The sequence below is a fragment of the Perca flavescens genome, chromosome 12 (assembly GCF_004354835.1).
Source record: "Perca flavescens isolate YP-PL-M2 chromosome 12, PFLA_1.0, whole genome shotgun sequence".
NCBI lineage: Eukaryota > Metazoa > Chordata > Actinopteri > Perciformes > Percidae > Perca > Perca flavescens.
In genome coordinates this window covers 17,036,123-17,057,638 of record NC_041342.1, presented here as the reverse complement: position 1 = coordinate 17,057,638, position 21,516 = coordinate 17,036,123, and the positions used below count along the sequence as shown (strand labels likewise).

Sequence of the window (21,516 nt, the reverse complement as noted above, 5' to 3'; positions counted from 1 at the left end):
TGTATTCTCCATTTCTTTTGAATTTGAAGTGTTTTCCATTGGACCAATAACCATGAAATCTCTTTGGGTAATGTAAGAGGCACTAGCTTACTCAATTACAGTAGTCTGACTTGATTAGCCTAGTCTGAAATGAGCAAGAGAGGGTGGAAAAATTCCTAATTCAATCAATGGCAGCCATGAAGAACGTGAATAAAGCGGCAAGCAGATTGGTCTCTATGGGCCCACAACACTTTTTTTCTATCAAATTGTGATCTCTGTTACAATGCTAACATTATGCTGTTGCCTATTAGTATTGTCATTATATTGGGAATACTGCATTTTGGAACACAGTGTGAATGATTGCACAGCCCGCGTTTACCATATGGGGTTTGCCTGCATGTTGCCATATTAAAAGAAAGCTGAGCACTATATGAGAGAGGGAGCAGGGCAAATATCACAAGGAGGTGACACGTAAAAGGGTACGGATCGTGGTTGCAGGGCTTGTTTAGAGCCAGTTTATGAGTCATGGGCTATTAATCCTATTGTTTACAGTATTGTAGCAGCTACTGGCTTCTAGCAGCCCGAGGGAAAGACGAGCCAGGCTCCCCTTGCAGGCTTGGCCTGCGGTAAACACACACAGGGAGAAAACACAATGTGGATGTCCGAGAAAATCCTTTCCTCAACACGTTACTACTGGTTATAAAAGCACTTTCAATTTAGTAGCAATTGTAAAAAAAAAAACAACTAGGTCTAATTTATGAGGCAATGCCTTTACACTCTGTAGTGGTGTGCGTGTGAGTAATGAACAAGGCGAAATATAGTAAAACTCCCCAGATTCGGCTGCACCCCTGTTGGTTAGATTTGATTTGTCTGTGTATTTGGGACTCCAAGTTAAAAGATCCATCTGTCACCCACAGGGTTCTTCCTATGTGTCATGTCTTCCTCAATCTTCTCTCCACCGCTGGAAAACCGACCCGCGCTCTTAAAACACCCAGGCACATAACACACATTACACACACAAACACACACCAGGGACTCTGACACACTCTCTGCTTGAGCGCAAAAGCTAGCATTTGATGTTGATAACTTATCTCAATTACAAAGAAAAAGCGTCACAGTACACAAAAAGGAAGGTGTATCATAATAGTTTTGATGAGAAACATTTTAGATTAGCCTTGTTTAGAAGCAACGTAGGCCAGGACATTCTGTGCTGGTGCTCAATCTAAACACGAGAAAGGAGAACGGACCTACTATCAGGAAGCAATAATAACATCAATCATTAACTGGAGGGGCTTCATATCATATCCTTCATCCAAGGGGCTTCCGATCAACTTTCAACTTCAAGCACTTCTTCATGACAGTCGTCGAAGGCACTTTTTGAAATATGATTCTATGGTAGAAATACCTCTAAGCACTCAATCGAAACAAGTGAAAAAACACAACAGACAAGGTACTTTCATTTCAACCTAGGGAGAGATTTTCGAGGGCTTTAGGACTTGTGGACTGTCTCCCCGATATTGCAGCAGCTCGAGCATGAAATAAAAGTAAATGGGCAGACTGGAGAAGGCGACATATATCTTTGTTTCTTTGAAGGCAAAGGGACAGAGTGTGGACTGAAGCAAGCAACGCACACACAACAGGAGCCCTGATACAGAAAATACTGTACTCCAGCACTTTTTGCAGCTAAATCAATGAGTCTGACAGCAGACCAGCTTTCTGCTCCTTTACATTCTGAATCCCGGTTTACCTATACACATTACGCACCCATTGCATTTTAATATTTACAATGCAAGCAAATTTGTTTACACTCTGCCAGTCTGTGACCTTTCCTAAATACGTTTACTATTATTCATTAAAGTTTAAAAGCCGTGCTATAAAAGAGTAACCTTGTAATGTTTTTTTTTTTTTTCTCACGGACTACAAAGTCAGGCTGGGACAGCTGACCATATGGCCGATTTTGTGTGTTGTGTGATTTTTATACATTTTGTCATTTATTGGGTATAACACGAAAAAGGTTTACATGTGGATTCATCAAATAGACCCTTAGCTATATAATTACATTTAATTATAAAATTTCAAGGATCATCAGCTCTGGAACGACCTGCCGTAGAGAATTGGTCCGGAAAACTGGTTCTGTATCTTTAATAAGAAAAACACATTATCATAGACTTACTTTACTTTAACAATTTATACTTTGTGCATTGCTGCACTTCTGTTGCTGTTCATACTTTGTATTTATTTTTTAATTATACATATCATTTTTGTCTGGTTGATGCCTTTTCTGATTTTGTCTTCTTTTTTTTGTAAAAGCACTGTATTGTGTTCAAAAGTTCTATGTAATTTGTTTTGCCCTAAATTATTGTTTTTACAACTATTATTTTGATCGTTTGGCGGTGGAGAAAATAAATCCTTCCCCCACAATCTCTTTGTCACATAAATCTATTTGCCAATAAAATTCAATGGAGATTAACCCATTGACAACAGATTTGAATGCAAAGCATGTTTTTGTATAGTAATTCTTTATGTCTAAGTCAATCTGCAAATCAATTGATCAGTGTACTACACAGGAAAGCAGTGTGCCAGAGGTGGAAGGCTGGGTCTGGCCAAGCTTGTGGCATGTGTTCCACAGCCCACTGATCTCAATTCCATTTGTCCTAATGCCAGTGAAGGGGAATGACATTTAGCCTGGGATAACCATGCTCCTGCGCAACCATACACGTACACACCAAAAGTGCTCAGCACCGGAAGCAGCTGTTAACTTTTCTAGCAGTCACTCCAGTCTATAACACTGACCCTGTAACGTCAATGTCCATCAATTTAAGAGACCCAGCAGGATCAACCTGATACAAACAGCTGTCTCACTGAGCCATCTTTAATATGCTCATAGTTGAGAGACAAGAATAAAGCAGCCAAAGAGTGGAGCAGTCACCTCCTACAGCCAGAAATAGCTATGGCCAAGGACAAGGAGAACTGCTGCTGCTGCTGCACAGGCCGGCCGCTTCAGGCCAGCCTCTGCTCACAACACACGGTGACGGACCAGCATAACAGTGAAAAGAAACAACAAATGAACAACCAGGGCTATTAACTACACTAATAAAAAAAGTAAATGTAAGACAAATGCTTTCAAGGCCTCAAAGGTAGTCTAATGTCAGTTTGAGACCATACCATCTGTTGGGAAGATGGATGAAGCCTATAGGCCTGCTTCAAACTTCAATCAATGTCAAACTAAATTGAGATCCCAAAGTACATTTTATAGTATACATTTATGAAATGTGATCAGTGAGGTTGTGGAATTCAACTTATTTTAATTTTAACTACTTTAAACTACTTTGACATTTAAGTGGAATATGTGGAAGAATTGTAAATGTCCACATGAATGTCCACACACTGAAAATCTTCTGATGCCTCAATAGAATCCTCTGCCGGTAATCAAAATTTCTTATTTGTTTATGTCAATGACTGGACCTAGTCAGTCTCCTAGTTCAGACCTGTAGGTGGTGAGCTCACATTTTTCATTCCAACGGAGGATGTTTAAATAACAGATTAGTAGTAACAGATTAGTGATTCTGCCACAGCCTCTGGCTGCTGAGAAGCAAAACATGAAGTCTAGTGGTTGTAATTTTGACTAATATTTTCAAAGGATTGACATGGCTTGATAATAATTTTCAGAAATTGTATTTCTTGAGCTGTTTCAGTTTTACTGAATATTCAGTACCAAATTATGCATCTGTTAAGTTACAATTTAATACTCAGGTCTAAATCATACAAACATGAGTACTAAAAATGTTTGCAGTAGGACTGTCACACATACAATTTAACACTAGTCTGGTGCCCATACATTGTTAGGGCTAAAATCCCTACACAACCACCAATCTGATTTCTCAATTTTGATTTCCATAATTTTTTACTGCACTGTGAACTATCTTCAAATTAAGTCATGGGCATCAATGCTAAATCACTCAAGAAAGAATCAATCAATGTGTGGACATTATCAATATATAAGGCTTTTAAGGTAAAAGTTTAGGTATTCAGCATATCTGTACCAAATCTAGGCTTTACTGAAAGAATTAAGCAGCAAATTTATTTAGATCCTGAGGATACGGTTTCCACATATTCCACTTAAACAAGCTCTGGCCCCTCGTAGACACCAAAAAGGTGCGACAGCGAGCGGGAGAGCAGGACAGTGTATCATACCTGGGGTTTCCTCGCAGAGCAGCATGATGCAAGGCATTGAAGCCGTTATTGTTGGTGATGGTGACATCAGCACCAGCCTCCAGCAGTACTGACAGCATGTCATCTCTCTTCTTGCTTATGGCATCGTGCAGGGGTGTGTCCCCCTCTGAATCCTAAAAGGGAAACCTTGTGTTACTTACTACTCTCGTACTAATCTGTGATTCAAACCCTGGTTAATATGACCTCTCTACTCTCTACTGTGTCAGAAAGCATTTCTCAATATGTAAAAAAGTTGCAGTGATAGATACCTGAAGGCTGGGGTGGCAGCCAAAGTCAAGCAGGGTTTTAACCACCTGCAGGTGGCCCTTGTTGACAGCTATGTGTAATGGAGTCTGTCTTCGCTTGTTCCTGGCATTCAAGTCAGCGCCGCCCCTCTGCAGCACCTCAATGACAGAGCCCTCATCACCAAAGGCTGCGTGGTGCACTGCCCGGTCCCCATCTTTGTCCTGAGTGCAGTGACACACCCGACAATAATGAATCATGTCTGTGAGCGGTTTTTTTTTCCCTACATAGTGAAATGCACTAACATGGGCTAAGATGCCTTTTGTGACAAGTAAGAATATGGATGAGGAGAAATGTATTAAATTATACAAACCTCAGCTTCCAGGTCCACGCTGTGTTTAAGCAGCAGCTTTAGGACATCCACGTGACCATTCTGACTGGCTGCCTGCATAGCAGTGTGTCCAGCACACTGCCCGTTCACCTGTCAACACATCAAGAGTGAGAATATGGGTGTGTGTCAATGCCATGCGTCATGTTTCAAGTTTAGATGTGCATCTACTGAATTAGCTGTTCACCTAAGGGACCTATTGGTGAGGGTGTGTTTAAGCATTTGTATGTGTGGATGAGCATGCATGGCTGTGTGTGCATGTTTCATCACCAACTGCAGCACTGCAAAAACTCAGAGCATAAATATTAATGTGGACTCCTTTGGGAGTCTCAAGACATCTCTTGTCCTGGCAGGCGGATCACTTGGCCAAGCTCAGTGTGCTCAGCTTTAAGCAAATAATTCCACTGAAAGGCAGCAGGGCATCTGGCCAGTCTTACACGCACACACACACGCACACATGCTCTCTGAGTGAGGACAGTATTGCAGACTTGAGGTAAACGGTTCTCATAACTATACAGGGCACCGGCTGCTGTCCTGTGGCAAACGGGTGTTTTCCCTGTCCTGTAGCCTGCGTTAGAACGCTATCTGCAATCATATGGGGTTTGTAGATCTCAGCTTGATTTTAAGAGTGAATCGGGTCTGTGCTGCAGTGCACACCAATGCTCCTGGGTGCCTCCTCTGGGCCCAGCCTTAATGCTTTTCAGATTGAGAGAGATGCAGGAGGGGGAGGATCTCAGAACCCTTTCCTAGGAGACTCCCAGCCTCCACAATAAACTGAGAGCAGAACAGCATAGAGCACAGCCAGGGATATTCCTGCTCCAATTAGAAAGAAATCCAGCAGCTTCTCATTCCAAAATACTGTATGTTGAACACTTACATCCACATCAGGTCTCTTGAGGATGTCCTCCACCTTGGCCAGGTCACCATTGGCAGCTGCCTTGACCAGCTCCTCATTTATGTCTCCAGACTCTTGTGTCTCGAATAGTTTTTTCAGCAACTGAGACAAACGCTCTGGCCAAACAGGGGGAACACATCAGAAAGTGATTGCGTGTAGGTGTCAGAGAACAGGGAGCAGTGAGGACAAAGAACTAAGATGACACCCTTTCTGTGTCAGTAGTGCATGTTCATACATACCTCCGGAGGCGTTGCTGACAGCAGAGCCAGAGGGGGCAATCTTGGTGACAGCGGCAGGATTGTACGTCCAAGACGTTCCACAAACCTCGACCTTCAGGTCACTGTCAGAGTAGATCTGCTGCACACGGCCCACCTTGCCAAGGGTCTGTTGGTAAATGTTGCGACAAACTCATTAGTATATGGAGGGCTGTTGTCTTTGGGCTATGTTCTGTGTAACAGAGCCTGTAAGTGGCAGAGGAAAGATGGAGAGAGATTGTTAGAAAGAGCAAAGGATGAGAGGGTGGAGGAAAGGAGAAAGAGGAGAAAATACCAGCTCAACAAAACAATTGTCCTACCCGGATCAGAAACCAAGCTTGTTGCAAAATATAAGAAAAAAAACTAAATATTACTGATTTAAGCGGTGTTCTCATTATTCAGAGGACATTTACTTGCACGAGACAGAAGATGGATATAAAAGAAAGAGACCCTTCTACTGGCTAGACTATTCTTCTTCTATACAGGCAATATAGAGAGGACAGAGCAAAATGCTTTCCAATTTTGAATCATATCATCTCTATATGAGAAAGAGGCACTTTGAGTCTGTCAAGCCAGGTCTTGGGCAGTGCTGGAGGATGCCATCAATAATGAGGACTGCTGCAGTAGAAGCAACAGCGGGCGACAAACAGCCGTAGTTAGTGATCAAAGCTACGACCCATCTCAGGGTTTTAAGGCTCATTAGCTGCTGAGGGGGCCAGTTTGGCAAGGACAGGTGGCATACTGGAGTAGATTGGCATTACATAATCTAAGGCATGGCAGGCAGCAATGAACACACTTCATAATAAAAAGGGAAGAATAATGTCGCGTTGAGACCAAAAAAAGATAAATACAAAAAAAAGAAATGGCAGCAACACAGCCATAGAGTGATTTGAGGGGAGGAATCGTGTCTCTGCATGTTGTAATACTGCAACATTTCTTTAAAGAGGATAATGGACTGGCACGGCTGAGTGTGATGGGAACAGCAGAAAATTACACACAGCTAGATGAATTGACCCTAATTTACGGAAGCTTCTCGCATACAAATTGTGTACTTGTGATGAAGTCTAATATCAACAGCAATGATTTGAAGTACCAAACATATAACACATTTTTCCTGTCGTGTTTAAATTAAACTATCCACTGGAGTGTAGTTCTGATTTTAAGATGTTTTGTCACTCACACAACTTCACAACTACAGTCCAGCGATCAGATGATCAGATAAATGAAATAAATCTCCACAGGCACATTTCTAAAATGTATTCTACAAAAGTTTTTCTTTTCTTTAAACAATCATGAACATTTTATCCATGTATAGGTTAGCATACAAATTCAACTGACTAATTTAAATAAATAATGCCCTTTTTAATGGTGGTTAAATTTGCACAAATGTGTGTGAACATCTTTCAGACTTACAGGTAGCATCGCCTCGGCCCACTCTCCATGGCCTCTTTGGAGCAGCTTGATGCGGTCGATGTCATAGCAAATCTGGACCAGGTCTCCCACTAGGAACTGGGAACTGCCTCCCTCTGCCCCGGCTGCTACTTCACCACTGCGCACTACATTGGCCTTTGTCAGCACGGCTGGGTTGAATGTCCATCTGAGGATACAGAAATTAACGCAATCAAACAACTCAGACTAATTCACTCACAATTCATAAAATATGATACCTGACCAAGTATAGATCTGACCATGGGATATTCGGGGATTTGCACGCTATGATTCAAGTAACTATATGTAACTTTGAAATGTTTCTGAAACGGTGTAATTTTACCATCTGATGATCATAAATGACCTGTAACAGCAAACGAGACTTACAGTGAAAAGAACCCTATTTTTATATAGTTTTTATTAATGCCTTTGCCCGGGTCAGATTTTTCCCTCAAAGTCACAAAATGATTTACAACAGGCAGACCAGCTCTACAGTAACACATTCTGACGGGTCACAGATTTCGGCATAACACTGGAAAAACCAGTGTTAGTGTATCCAGCCAGGTAAACGGTACCAGGAGATTTCTTTATATAGGCCTAACTGTACTTTGATTTTAAAAATTATCTGTGGTAGTTATGGCTGATACTGGGGCAGGGCAACCACAGAAAAAAAGGAAATTAAACAAAGAACAACTAAAAGCTAAAAGGGAAAGTGACAGACGACGGGCAAAATCCCGAGTCAAGTCGAGTTTTTGACAGCTGGAGACAATTACGAGATTCTAAGTGATTCAAAACCAAATTGGCCCTCAGGTATGTAATATTTCTATTTCATTCATTAAATAACTTTAGATTGTGCAACGTGGTTATACACCAGTAGCCGACATTAAATTACATCCCCCTTCCATTTAGCGCCCGGTTTTATTTTTTTTTCCGGTTTCTTTTTTTTGCGCTATATAAATTTAAGTTATTATTAGGTTCGTTGCTACAAAAAACTCTTAATGGTTTGGCTCGTGACACAGTGACAGTGATAACGTTACCCGGTTTAGCTCATCCAACATAGGCTAAGTTACCGTATGCAACACTTGAAATGCAACGATGCATCTGTAACGTATTCTCTTATTGTAAATAAATGATTTTCTGTCTGAGCAAAACATTCATCGCAACTATATGACCTCCCGGTAACTAACTCAGCAATACAGCAACGTAAAGATAAGACCTTCTCGACAGCAGGTGTGGTAAAAACACTACTGCTTTTGTCCAAAGCAGCCACTAGAATCAACACAAAATGAAAATTACAACAAAAAGATTATTAAAAAGTTTAAATTATCAATGTCAGGCAGTGTTATGAGATTTAAAAAAAAAAAAAAAAAGAATACTAGAAGGATATAATTAGCAGTTAATTAGCACAAATGTTTAGAGTCTCTTCTCTTGAGTGATACAAACCATCATTTTATCTTGTGGTGAAGTACTTCAGTGTTTTGTGGCTTTTGACTGAGTTGACGGGAAAAGGGTTATATAAAACTCAATTCATGGGAACCTATGGTGATGAGAGGCAGATTCATTGGTTCCGCTCATTGGCAGCCAATACATCTGAGCCAGTCCATCTAGAGACTCACCTGTTCCCACTGGGGTACTGAACCACAATATCGTGATCTTCATCGATGCCACATACTGTGCCGGTGGTGGTGAGCGTCTCAAACATTCCGTCAGTCCACCCACCGTGGCCATGTTGGAGGGACTGAACAATCTCCAGGTCTAAGTCGATGTTGACCAGGTCGCCAATCTGGAGACCACCAGGATTTCTGTTGCCATTCTGCTCACCTGGGAGATGAAGGAGAAGTTAGGTTTATTAATAATAACATGTGCATATATGTGTGTGTGTGTGTGTGTGTGTGTGTGTGTGTGTATGTATATATATATATATATATATATATATATATATATATATATATATATAGATAGATAGATAGATAGATAGATAGATAGATAGATAGATAGATAGATAGATAGATAGATAGCTAGAAATAGGAAAAAACATTTTAGAGAAACAAAAATAGTACTACAAATCTTTTGAAGTACATATGTGGTAGCAAATTGCTGACAACAAAACTTAGGTAAACCATTACTTCAAATTATACATATAAAGCATGCTGCTATTTATGAATAATGACACTATCAAACCCAATGGGAGACTTCTGGAATTCTTGGAATACTCTAACTGCATGACCTGAGCCTGTACTTGGCCTTGGCAGCCAGGTGATTATGTAGAGCTGCCATCTAGTGGTCAAACAGAATTAACTACAAGTGAAACTCCCCTAATGCCCTTGAATTCACTGCACCACAACGGTAGGTGAGAGAATTGGTGCAATAATGACGGTGGACACAGATCACAGGCTTACTTACCTAAAACGGGACAGTGGTCTCTGTAAAAAGAGCCGCCTTTGGCATCCTGGACACATTTCAGATCCGACTGAGAGAGAAAAGAGGGAAGGGGTTAGATAATTACCTAGTGTAATTATATTAGATGAGGGGCACAATGATCATGAATAAAGAAACAGAGATATCCACACTTAAAGCTGTAGTATCAGTGTAGTTGCAGAGAATACCAAGAATATCAGTGCCCTAAGGGTAAGGCAGGACAATAAAACACTACATTGCTACAGAGAGAAGGCATCTTATCACTTGTAATGACTCAGATGTGCAGCCACTGTGGCAGAGTTAGAGGGCAGAGATGATCCTGAGGCAGAGCAAACATTCCTCTGAACTGATTGAACACTAAAGACCGGCGTACAACAAGTCCCAACAAATTATTAACTTCAGTCTATCCTACTGTATTCAGACAGCAAGATACTTTTGATCTTATGATGCTATGAGCACAGAACAGACGTTACTAAACGGGAAAAGGTGTTGGCCTGGCATGCTGCATTTGGAACATACCCTAATGCGAGGTACCTATGCAGCTGTTAGCAGGATTTGATCACTGTCTTAATAAGAAACAAAGCCAAAATAAAACAGTCAAGATGGGGGGTCGAATCCATGATTTACTTAACCCAGAGGCAGATGCCATCTACTTTCCTACCAGCCTATTAAAATAACAAAGGGAAATCTGTTATGCAACCGAGAAACCCGATTGGCCTCTTTCGTAAAAAGACAAGGGCAGTCTCCACCAATGAGGAAGATGCTTTTCATTTGAGACACGTGTGTAGCTGCGCCTGCAACAACCCCTAGAGAGTGCCCCCCTCCTCTAAAATTGACCTCCATGTTTACCCTCTACCCCTAAAATGCAGAAAGAACAGCTTGCCTTTATCATGCAGATACCCTCCCCTTCCAGCTGCCTGTACAATGGCGCCTTACTCATGCTGGCTGCGTGGCTCTCACAAAGGCCGGCAGCAAAAGAAAGAGCCTCAGCCCTGCGGTCAAACACAAAAGCCACCTGACAGCTGATCTTTTGTGAGACTCCGTGTGTGTGAGTGAGCGGGCTGAGCATGAGGGTCAGGGTGGACGTTTGCTCACCATTCCCTCAAAGCCAACTCGGTAAAGGTTCTTGGCCCCATTGTCCCACAATACGTAGGCAGCGCTGTGAGGGCTGGCTGCACTCCAGTCCTGGATCTCGGTCACCTGTGGAGGAGAAGGGGAGATGATAAAGACAGATAAGGACACATTAACAGCAGTTTTATCCTAATGTCATGATCATTTTAGTGTGAAAAGGGTATTGACTGGCTGTACATTTTCTGGCATACTGTATGTGACAATATAATATTGACCAGAAAGAGATCATTTTCTTAGTGGGAGCTTTCTAGCAGGTATTTGTCATCTTTAAACCTCATAATGATAGCGAACATGATACTCTATTGATCTCTGTAGGGAAATTATCTTTTAAAATTGAAGGTCAGGGTGAAGGTTGAACTACAGAACAGCAACCCTGGAGCCAAGTAAGTATTCAGTGCCTTGCTCAAAGAAAAGGAGATGTCTGCTAACACAAGTTGAACTTGACCTCAAGTTGAAGGGTCTAACGTCTTCTGGCCACTGGGTCTTCTGGGTACCAATTTGCAAGCTTAGAGTTTTAGTTTTGTGTACCACGGTTTTCCAAGAGCGCAAAAGTGGAAGTGAGATCCAATCACACATGGTCACCAACAACACATTTGTGTGTAGAAGCTCTGTATGCTGCACAGTCACTGTGTTTCAACTTCAATTCAAGTTTAATTCCCTAACTACTGAGAAATATTAGGAGTGGGATTGATCAAGAACATATTTGATTAGGCTTCGATTCTAGGGGGCGCAATTAGATTTAGTTTTAGTTCTCCCTCGTCATAGTATGCTTAGGTCAGCACGAAAAGCATTTTCTCTTCATCGTCATGCCAATTTATTGAATCTTTCAAACATATATGTGAAATATACCACAATCAGTCCACCTTTTTGTCACAATCGTTCCAGGCTGACCTTACTCTCCTCAGTATGAGTGTGTGAGTCTATGTTTTGACTGTCTCACCTGCTGGTCCAGCATAAAGAGATCAAAACCAAACCAACAAACATCTGCCATTACATTTTTACACAAGCGTTTGAGTCGTTACTCGTTGTATTACATTATGACTAATGCTGTTCCCGCCTTCTGTAGGGAGAACCAGCTCACAGATTTTGGCTAAAGAAAATTGAAGGGCACTGTAAGCCGCAGAAAATGATTTAGGCATGAATAAGCAATGAGCTATGAATGGGGGCTCGCAAAATCAATTAAAAATTTGGAAGATAAGGTTGGGATTTTCACATGAGACAATTCTTTCTCCATCACAAGCAGTGCAACGCTTTGTGTTAAGAGAAGAGCTGTATTGGAGTAAATTAATTATTTAATAAAAAGCTGTGCCTTAAGTAAATACAGAAATCAAATCCTTAAATTATTTTCAGACCCCTTTCAGAGGTAATTGATTAATGGGTCTCAGGAGGTAATAGTCATGCTAAACTAACGGAACATCTAAGCTGCAAGACATGCAATAGCAGTTTTCTGGAGAGCATATTGCTTACAGCACCATAAAACAGTAATGAGATATGCCATTAAATAACAGCAAAATGAAGTCTTAAATTTAATACTCGGGGGTCTGGACCAGAGTCAAAATGCCAATGACTGTACTAAACAAATGCAACCCCATACGACATTGTATTATTTTCTAATGATGTATTTAAGCCTAGAACAACCTGCAAGGAAGTCTGTGTATAGCCTCAGTAGAGATAAATAGGAATCCTTAGAATTAAACCAAGAAGTAAGGGTTTTCAGAAGCACATTTAACTCTTTTTCCTATTATCATTTCTATACAAATTTACTATTACATTTTGATCATTTTCCAACACATTGTGCAGTGCCCAAGTCAACCTCTTGACAACATGAGTTTAGAAATTATCCAACACATCAGCCTTTATTTTGCACTAAACGTTGATAAAGTTTACCAACACAGCAAACTTAGTATTATTCACTTAAGGAAAATTAAGCCGAATCTTTACTTTTCACTGAGTTGCATCTCTCCTCTCCAGCTACAGGTCGCTGATATCAATATATTATTGACACAGTGATATGAAACGACTTATTGATTTTGGTTATTGTAGTATCCATTACAGTAGATTGCAGAAAAGTCTTATTGTTTTGTTTTTTTTATGAACCTAAAAAAGGCTGCAGAACAATGATAACTTTAACTACAGCATCATGTTGCACACCTAGTTAGGCACCAGAGGACTGGACTGTTTGTGTTCTCACTTGCAAGTAATATTACCATGCTACCAACATGTTGAGTCAGGCAGTGTCCTTTCTGTTTTGGTTGACGCCCCTGCATATTTCAAATGAAATCATATCCTGAGATGCAGGTTTGTTTTTTCCTCTATAAGATTGTTTAGGGCAAGGGGTCCTTGTTTTCCCCTTCCATGCAGCCCTTACGGGTGGTAATGCTTCATTCTGTGGCACAGATGTGGCTGGGATATCCTCTGTGAAGCTTATCGAGCCTGCCTTACCTCCAGGGATTTATTATCCACTTAATTGTGCGGCTTTGAAAAATAGAAAGATGCCTCACACCTCACTTGTGAAAAGAAGATGTATTGGAGACAATTCTTTCTCTTGGCCTTCTTTTTTTTAGCATTTTAGTTTTACTTGATCAACAGACAACTCTGAGTAGCTGGAACCCAGAGAAGCTCTCAGGTGATGTAGAAACTTACTTGTAAAAGGAAAAGTGGCAGAGTAAAGATCACATGCTTTTTACTTTATGAGAAATAGTAAAGTGGGTGACTGACCATGATTTATACTTCTGAATCTTCTAAATCTACGCTGTAGCTACGTATGTAGGTACGTGGAGACACAAACCTACGCCGGACCCTACGCTGTAGCCTGACGTGCACCTCTCGAAAAATGTAACAACACGTCCAGTGACACGTCGGGGCTTGGTTGCGTTGCATTCCCCCCCCCTCATTTCCTGGTTCTCCTTCTCCATAAACAACATGAAACCAAGGAGAGGGTTAACTTTTACTGCTACGGATTTCCCACCGTGGTCAGAAAGCACAGGGGAGACACTTTGTTTCTCTCACTATGACTCTAGAGCGCCAAAGCTAATCACAGTCACTCTCTCACTTCTCCCTCGCTCTACCACACACGCACGCTGGCTGGCTCGATGCACACACCAACGCAACAAGTATAAACATCAGGCCACTTACGTAGGCTACGGCGAAAGCTCTGCGTGGAGCCTCCGCACAACCATAAATCACGCTTTTCTTGACTGTGTCTTATTGGCCTCAGTGCTAACTGTTGAGCACTTCATTTTGTCTGTATTGTACTAAATTTACATGTCAAAACAGTTGGCTTGTAGAGGAAAGAAAATGGGCAAAGTAGAGTTTCTTGGCTGGAACCCTACCTTTCCTCTCCTTCCGTTGCCTCCATCTTGGTCTTCCCACTGCCAGTCTACTCCTCTCACCACCCGGCCACCAGTGAAGATCCCTCTGGCTGTGATTTTCTTTGACTTGCGACGCGACTCCAAAAGTACTCTGCTCAGATAAAAACACACAATTGTTTATTTGGGTTAGGGTTTAATCACTCATGTAAAACTGTGTACATGGATCTATTCACAGTTATTTCCAATTACTAGCAAAAATGCACTGCAGAGGGGATGCCAGTGTCTCCCTCCTGCTACTTTGTGTTAGGGCTGGGCAATATATCGATATTATATCGATATTGCGATAGGAGACTAGAAATCGCCTTTAATTTTGGATATCGTAATATCATGATAAGACATAAGTGTTGTCTTTTCCTGGTTTTAAAGGCTGCATTACAGTAAAGTGATGTACTTTTCTGAACTTACCAGACTGTTATAACTGTTCTATTTGCCTTTTCCCCACTTAGACATTATGTCCACTTTACTGATGATTATTTATCTAAAATCTAAGTGTGAAGATATTTTGTTAAAGCACCAATTAGCAACCCTAGAATATCGCCGCAATATCAACATTGAGGTATTTGGTCAAGAATATTGTGATATCTGATTTTCTCCATATCGCCCAGCCCTACTTTGTGTCATTAACTGCCCTTCCCTGTGTGCCCACTGCTCTGGAGTCATGGTATAAATTACCAAATGGGACATGGTTACAGATGAAAAAATCTTACTGTGAGCATTTGTCCATAATAGCATCTAATCTGCTGTATCAAGCATACAGTCCCTGACAATCATCAATGGTCACAGAACTGGGCAACTGATTTTTTGATGATAGCAAAACAAATCAAACCAGAAACTTTTGTCAGAGTAGTAAGCAACAAACCACTGCTGACCTTTCTCAAAATGAATTGTGACTTTCTACTGCCTTTAGAATGGTATTTTCATGCAGTTAAATTCAAGAAAGATGCTGTGTGCCATTGAGCGGCAGGTGTCATGTTGTATATCAATAATTTTTGTAATAGCATAGCATTCACACCTTACTGACAATTCCTTTCCCTTTTATCCATAGTCATACCCAAAAATAATGGCACTATAAATGCAAATGAAAAGCCAGTGGTTAAAGAGATAGTTTGTTTTTTTGAAGTGGAGATGTATGAAGTACCGACATGGAAGATGCTGTGGAGAGGGTCAGCAGCAAAACGTACTTTTGTCACATTTAAAAAAAAAAAGCCCAGCTAAGAAAATCAATATCAGTTTAAGTGTACGCTCTATCCAGAATATGTTCACTGTTTTACCTTGCCGTCAGACAGCCCTTTCCTTTGGCACTACATTTTCTTAATGCATTCCTAACCATAAGCACAACTGTGCTGCGCACTGTATTACGCCACATATCAGCAGATTATGGAATAAACAAAAATTAAATAAAAATGGTGATTAGGACAGCGACTAGGAAATGCCATTTAATGTGGAGACAAGAGACTAAAGTATACAGAAAAATACCTTTTACAGAGGGAGATTGAACGGCTGAAAGAGAGAGAGGGGAAACTTCTGTGGGAACTGGAGGAGAGGGCTGTCTGATGGCAAGGTAAACTGGGTAAATTGAGTTTTTTTAGGTGGGGCTTTAAAGTTGGCTAAAATACGTTTTTGACCTTGTCCACTGCAGCTTTCATGTTGGTACTCTCCTGCCTGCTTTTTTTAAACTGGCAGCGTGCTAACCGTCATCTACTGTAGCTGACTATCGATAAGTACCTCGTACAACCCCACCTCAGTGAAGCTGAACTATCCCTTTAAGCAGTCAAATGCAATTTCTTTTTTATATTTTGATATCACTATACTGCTGTGAGCTGCAGTCTTAACTCCAGCTTAGCTACAAGCCTAACCAATGAAAAGGTAATAGCAGTTTATAGCTGAACTCTAACCATCAAACAAGTGTGAGCCTTGATGGTAGACACGACAGCTGGACAATGTAGGTCTAACCAATGCAAACAGCTTGTGGCCTCTAACCACTCCCTCTTCGGCATTTAGTGACAGAATCTAATGGGGTGTAACAAAATACCCCACTACGCTGTAGGAGCAGTTTGAGCTGGGGAGACCTCCAGCACCCATTGCGCATTATGCAAGGTCTGTCTCAGGGGAAATGAAGTCGTACTCAGTTGAAAAGGCTGCCAGCTGTTGGGCCATGTGTTCATTTACTAAACTATGATATTTGGCTGAAATAGGCCTGAAACAGATGAAGCATCATCACAGTAATGACAGTCTCTGCAATGACGCAATCAAATGCGAGTTGTGGAATTTAGTGAGTGTGCATACTCACTAACAGGTCCAAATAATACAATTAAAGTCTTTAAATCAAATCAGTGACTGATTTGATTGCTTGTTTTCCTACAACACATGCGCCACAATAATCTCTATGTAGAGCATATTTGAATGCACAGAGTAAAGCTGCCTTCAAAAAAAATTTGCCTCCATCTTGTCTGTACATGAATTAATTGGTAACAATGTTTCCACTTTCCACACACCACGCCTAAAACATTGTTTCCACTAGAAACTATGGGTAATTTTTTAACCATAAGACCTAAGGGTATGTAAACATCACACCAAAACACACAGTACCTCATGTAGGATTACTGGTATGGTGCGCAGATCCCTTGGTCTGATTACCACTGATCATGCCCTGGTTTGAAGTTTGTCCACAAACTGTAAACTCTGCTGCACCAACTTCCAATGTCCTGACTAAAAGCTTAAACTAATTCCATTTTAGGTAAATTCCGATCTGCGGTCCTTTGCTGCATGTCATTCCCGCTCTCTCTCCCCTTTCATGTCTAAGCTGTCCTATCAAATATTAGGCCTAAAATGCACAAAGAAATAACCCTGCATTTATTGTCTGATACATGTAGGTAGTGCTGCAGAGTTCAAATAAATGGTAGTTTTAAAACCAGTTCAGACCAAAGATTTGCGAAGAGTGGAAACTTGGAACTACTTGCAATGCGCCGGTCTGCCAACGTTCTAAAACCTGCCAGTTCACACCAATGCAACGAGACGAGACAGTGCATCATCTCTTTAGTAACGACTCTTTGTACTTCTGTTCTAATTTCCGACTTTCAAGCTTTTTTGTAGCTGGATATGTATCATTTGTTGCATCCAGAGATGTATAGTAACAAAGTAGAACTACTTCACTACTGTACTTAAATACTAAAAAGGCTGTATCTGCACTCTACTGGAGTTTTCTTTTTTTCTCCTACTTCCACTTTTACTTCAGTACATACTTTTGATGAGTTTAATACTTTTACTCCAATAAATTTTGTATGTATGTGCAATTATAAACATGTTACGAATCATTCCAAACCCACATTATCACTGCCAGAGCGGTAGATGGCTCTGTCACCAGGTTTGATGAAGCTGGCTCATCACTGAGCGAATCAAGCGATCAAGCTGTCTTCGAGTGATCGTGGCGGTGAGGGTGAGGAAGGAGACCACCCCTGCATGTTTTCATTTGTTGGAGTGAAAGACAATTCATATAGAATGAAGTGCCTACTCTGCCTCCCAAAAGATTGCGAAATAATGGCCTTCAAAAATTCACCGTTGAATTTGAAGAAACGTATCAAGGTAAGTTACAAATATAATACACAAATGGCACACCAGCTTGAGCTACCAGTAAGCGCTAGCTAACTAGCTACCAGCGGTTCATGACATGCTGCGGTGTTGTACATTCCTGTCCTTGTACTGCTGCTACAGCCAAAGGAATTGTGAGTGTCCTTTAAGTTAAACATATGAAATAATATAAACAATATGATATTCAAACTTTTGACTGTTTTCTTTAATAACTACATAACACAATACCTGTACTTTTAGTACATTTTAAAATAAACTACTTGCAATACTTAATTACAAAAAAATTTTGAATACCTTAATACTTCCACTAAAGTGTGGTGTTTAAAGAGCACTTCTACTTCTGCTCAAGTCACTTTTTTGATAGATCACTTCTTACTTTACTTAATTCTGGGTCTCTAGTAATTTATCCATGTCTGGTTGCATCTAAACATGAATGTGGATAACGTTAGTGATATTTAGATGCTTGCTACAATTGCATTTCTAGTGATGAATGGGCGAAAACAACGTTTTATTTCTCTGATTCACGACTTTGTTCTAGGCGCAATCATATCTCCATGTAGGCAAGTGGCTCTGGAAAGATTTCAAGCCACTACAGTGATAAATAAAGCAATATTAAGCACAAAAGATTTCTGTAGCACCCTGCTGCAACTGAATGAAGTGAAAACACTGGGCTGTCTAGTGTTATTCTTCATATTATTATATTATTAATAACTTCTGGGACAGTTATTACAAACTTGTAAATTTTGTATTTACCGGAAGCTGTCTTGCATTGTAAATTGTGGCAACTTTTGCCTCCGCTTTCTAAAAATTGGGGCATTTACAAAAGTTTGTGGGCACATAAAAATAAAAAGTAATTAGTGCATGATGAAATCTTTCAAAAGAGAATCGCCATGCATCTAAGAATCAATTTTTCCCCACCCCTAAATGTAATGTAGAGAAAAATTTTAATTATCTCTGTTCATCATATGCAATTACAATGCTTTCTGCATTCAAAGCTCTAAATTCTGAAATTTGAAAGTCAGCTGCAAAACAGACTTTTCAATCAATATGAACCTATGTTTCATGAGCATGCAGCCTTCTATAGACATAAATACAAAAACATCTGGGTAATCTTCTCAAATATATGAATACAAAAATTGATTTAAATAATCCTACATATGGGGAGCACTGCATTAATATAATTTTTAAAAAGGTATGACTGGATCTTAAAATGACGCTGAGTTGTTCCCTGGCAACTGAGGGCTGGGAGCATAGAGATAGATTATGTCTGCCTGAGAGGCAGGGCGCACAACAGACTTCTCAAATGACACACACACACACACACACACACACACACACACACACACACCAATATAAACCACAAACTACAGGAGTACCAACCAATGACAATTAAGTACAGAGATTACCTGGCTACCTTGTGTCTATTTGATCATTGGTGGGTCTAAAAGGTGAGACACCATACTGGTAAATAATGTTGCTAGGTTAACTAACCTCTCACTGCCTGGGGTGGTGATCCTGTAGAATCGGTGTCTCAGGTGATGCTTGTCTCCATGGTAACATGTTGTGCAAAGGTCGTAATTGGTGCACTCAGCACATTTCCAGCGAATACCAATGATGGGCTGTTGACGGCAGGTGTCACACATGGTTCCATCATGCTTGATGCCTGGGGGGGTTGTATTAGTCAACATTATTACATTGGGGTTGTATTGTGTGGTAGTATGTGTACATTGTATATCAGTAGTACTACTGGAACAACCTGCTATGCAATCTGAATGTAATGTATTTGAAATAGTTTGACATAATTGTGTGCACTATGAAACTTCTATATATTCCCCATACTTTGTACACATACAGCTTGACTAATGGCGTTAGCGGCCATCTCTCTTTTTAAAATGGAGTTGATACTTAAGAATCATGAAAAGAACTACGAAAATATCATCAGGTGACGATATAAGGAACTGAATGAAGCCAGTCAACATACACATGCTATATGCTGAACTGTTTTGACATGTAATACTATGACAAGTGCAGAGAAAGGTAAACAATGGCAAAATGGTCCTTAAGTATTTAAACTTATACAAACAGAGTACATCCTACTGATATACTATTTATAATGTTGAAAAATGTTTTTTTCTCAATGTGTCATTTGAAATCACAAGCTATGTTGACATATTCTTGACTCTCAACATGCATATCTTGTATATCTCCCACAGCTTATTTGCATTTCTTGTACACAGTGCTGTCTGTGACATACATCTGTTCAGGATGTAAACGTTCTCTTAATATATCCATGATGTAAACTGACAGGATGTATTTTATAAAATACTCCGCTTGTATTTTTATACAAACCAGGTTAGTCAAACAGATGTTCTCTGCCTTTAACACACAGATTAAACTAGCTACAACTAATTTGCTGGAATTTTATACACAGAGTTTCTTTAACAACCTAAGTATTTTGAATGCCTTTCTACGCTGTCTGGTTGTAGAATCACTCATTCCTGCACCCACCAAAGCCCCAAAATGAAGGCCAAAAAGGACCAGTATCTTGTATGTTGAGCATAACCTCGTCGCATTGAAAGACACTTGTCTTAAATGAGTCTGAAAGTACTGGCAAACAAAATGTAAAGTTAGCATTACCTGTTGGAGCACTGTCTAGTATCCTCACGTCGTAAGCTCCAGAACAACGGTAGTTCGCAGCCGTCCCATTATCCCAGACAACAACCACCTCCTCTGGACTTTCAAAACTCCTCACGGTGCCAACATGTCCCTCTCCACCATCCTGCTTTCCCCACTTCCAGTCAGGTCCGCGGACCACTCTCGCTCCAACTCCTTCCATCATCGCTCGGTTATTCCTGCCGGTAGTCATTTGCGAAAAGGACGCACAATACCACAATAATTCTTAAAAGTTCGCAAGCTAGCAGACCTTGCTAGCCAGAAATCGATGCGCTGGTGGTCAGTTTTCAAATGCAAGTGCGAGCAATGTCTAACAGGAAAGAGACGGAAACAATCCACAAAGCTAGTCTGCTAGCTAAGTAGCTAAGTTCGCTACCTAGGAAGGCTGCTGGATCCTCTTACAAAAACTATTCCCACAAGCTAACGTTAAATGCAAGCCAGTACCTCCTCGATGTTGCCTTTTAGATTGAGGAACTAATTACCCCAAAAGCCTATTAGTTAGCCACATTGCTAGCTTAGCCAGATACGAGTACCCAGTAACCAGGCTGGCTGTCGGTCTCTCTCATCCACTCCACACGCAAGAACGCCACCTCTTCAACTTAGCAAGCTAGCGAGCCGAGTTGCTAGCTATCGCAATGCTAGCAAGATAAACCTCTCCTTGCTAGCAAGTCCTTTTCGTTGAGGTAAATGTAGTCCTTGGTTGCTTATCCTTATTGTTGTTGTTTGCGGTGCTGAAAGCCATCCAAGATGTTCCCTTCGTCAACCAGAGATGGTTCCCTGGAGTCAACTCAGAATAAACGCGTCGCCATTATTGTCAATCATCGTTCAGACCTCAGACGAGCAACAACTAGCTACGGAGGTAGACGACAAAGCCCGAAGATGCGAGGTTTGGAAAACAAGCACGAGTATACACGAGTCCGTCATAGCCGACGGAGC

General features: G+C 40.7%; 1 protein-coding gene across 4 annotated transcripts in view; it reads right to left on the bottom strand.

Moving 5' to 3' along the window:
* Window positions 1-21,516, bottom strand: part of mib1 (MIB E3 ubiquitin protein ligase 1) — a 57,559-nt gene extending 36,043 nt beyond the window's left edge. For all 4 annotated transcript variants that reach the window (XM_028592305.1, XM_028592306.1, XM_028592307.1 and 1 more), the window contains exons 1-12: window positions 20,545-21,516; window positions 19,399-19,570; window positions 14,281-14,410; window positions 10,913-11,017; window positions 9,803-9,869; window positions 9,016-9,220; window positions 7,385-7,568; window positions 5,957-6,101; window positions 5,700-5,833; window positions 4,808-4,915; window positions 4,461-4,658; window positions 4,174-4,325 (exon numbers count right to left, since the gene is read on the bottom strand). In XM_028592305.1, the coding sequence (XP_028448106.1) occupies window positions 4,174-4,325; window positions 4,461-4,658; window positions 4,808-4,915; window positions 5,700-5,833; window positions 5,957-6,101; window positions 7,385-7,568; window positions 9,016-9,220; window positions 9,803-9,869; window positions 10,913-11,017; window positions 14,281-14,410; window positions 19,399-19,570; window positions 20,545-20,773 (1,829 nt within the window). In that variant the 5' untranslated portion in view covers window positions 20,774-21,516. The remainder of the gene's footprint in view (window positions 1-4,173; window positions 4,326-4,460; window positions 4,659-4,807; window positions 4,916-5,699; window positions 5,834-5,956; window positions 6,102-7,384; window positions 7,569-9,015; window positions 9,221-9,802; window positions 9,870-10,912; window positions 11,018-14,280; window positions 14,411-19,398; window positions 19,571-20,544) is intronic.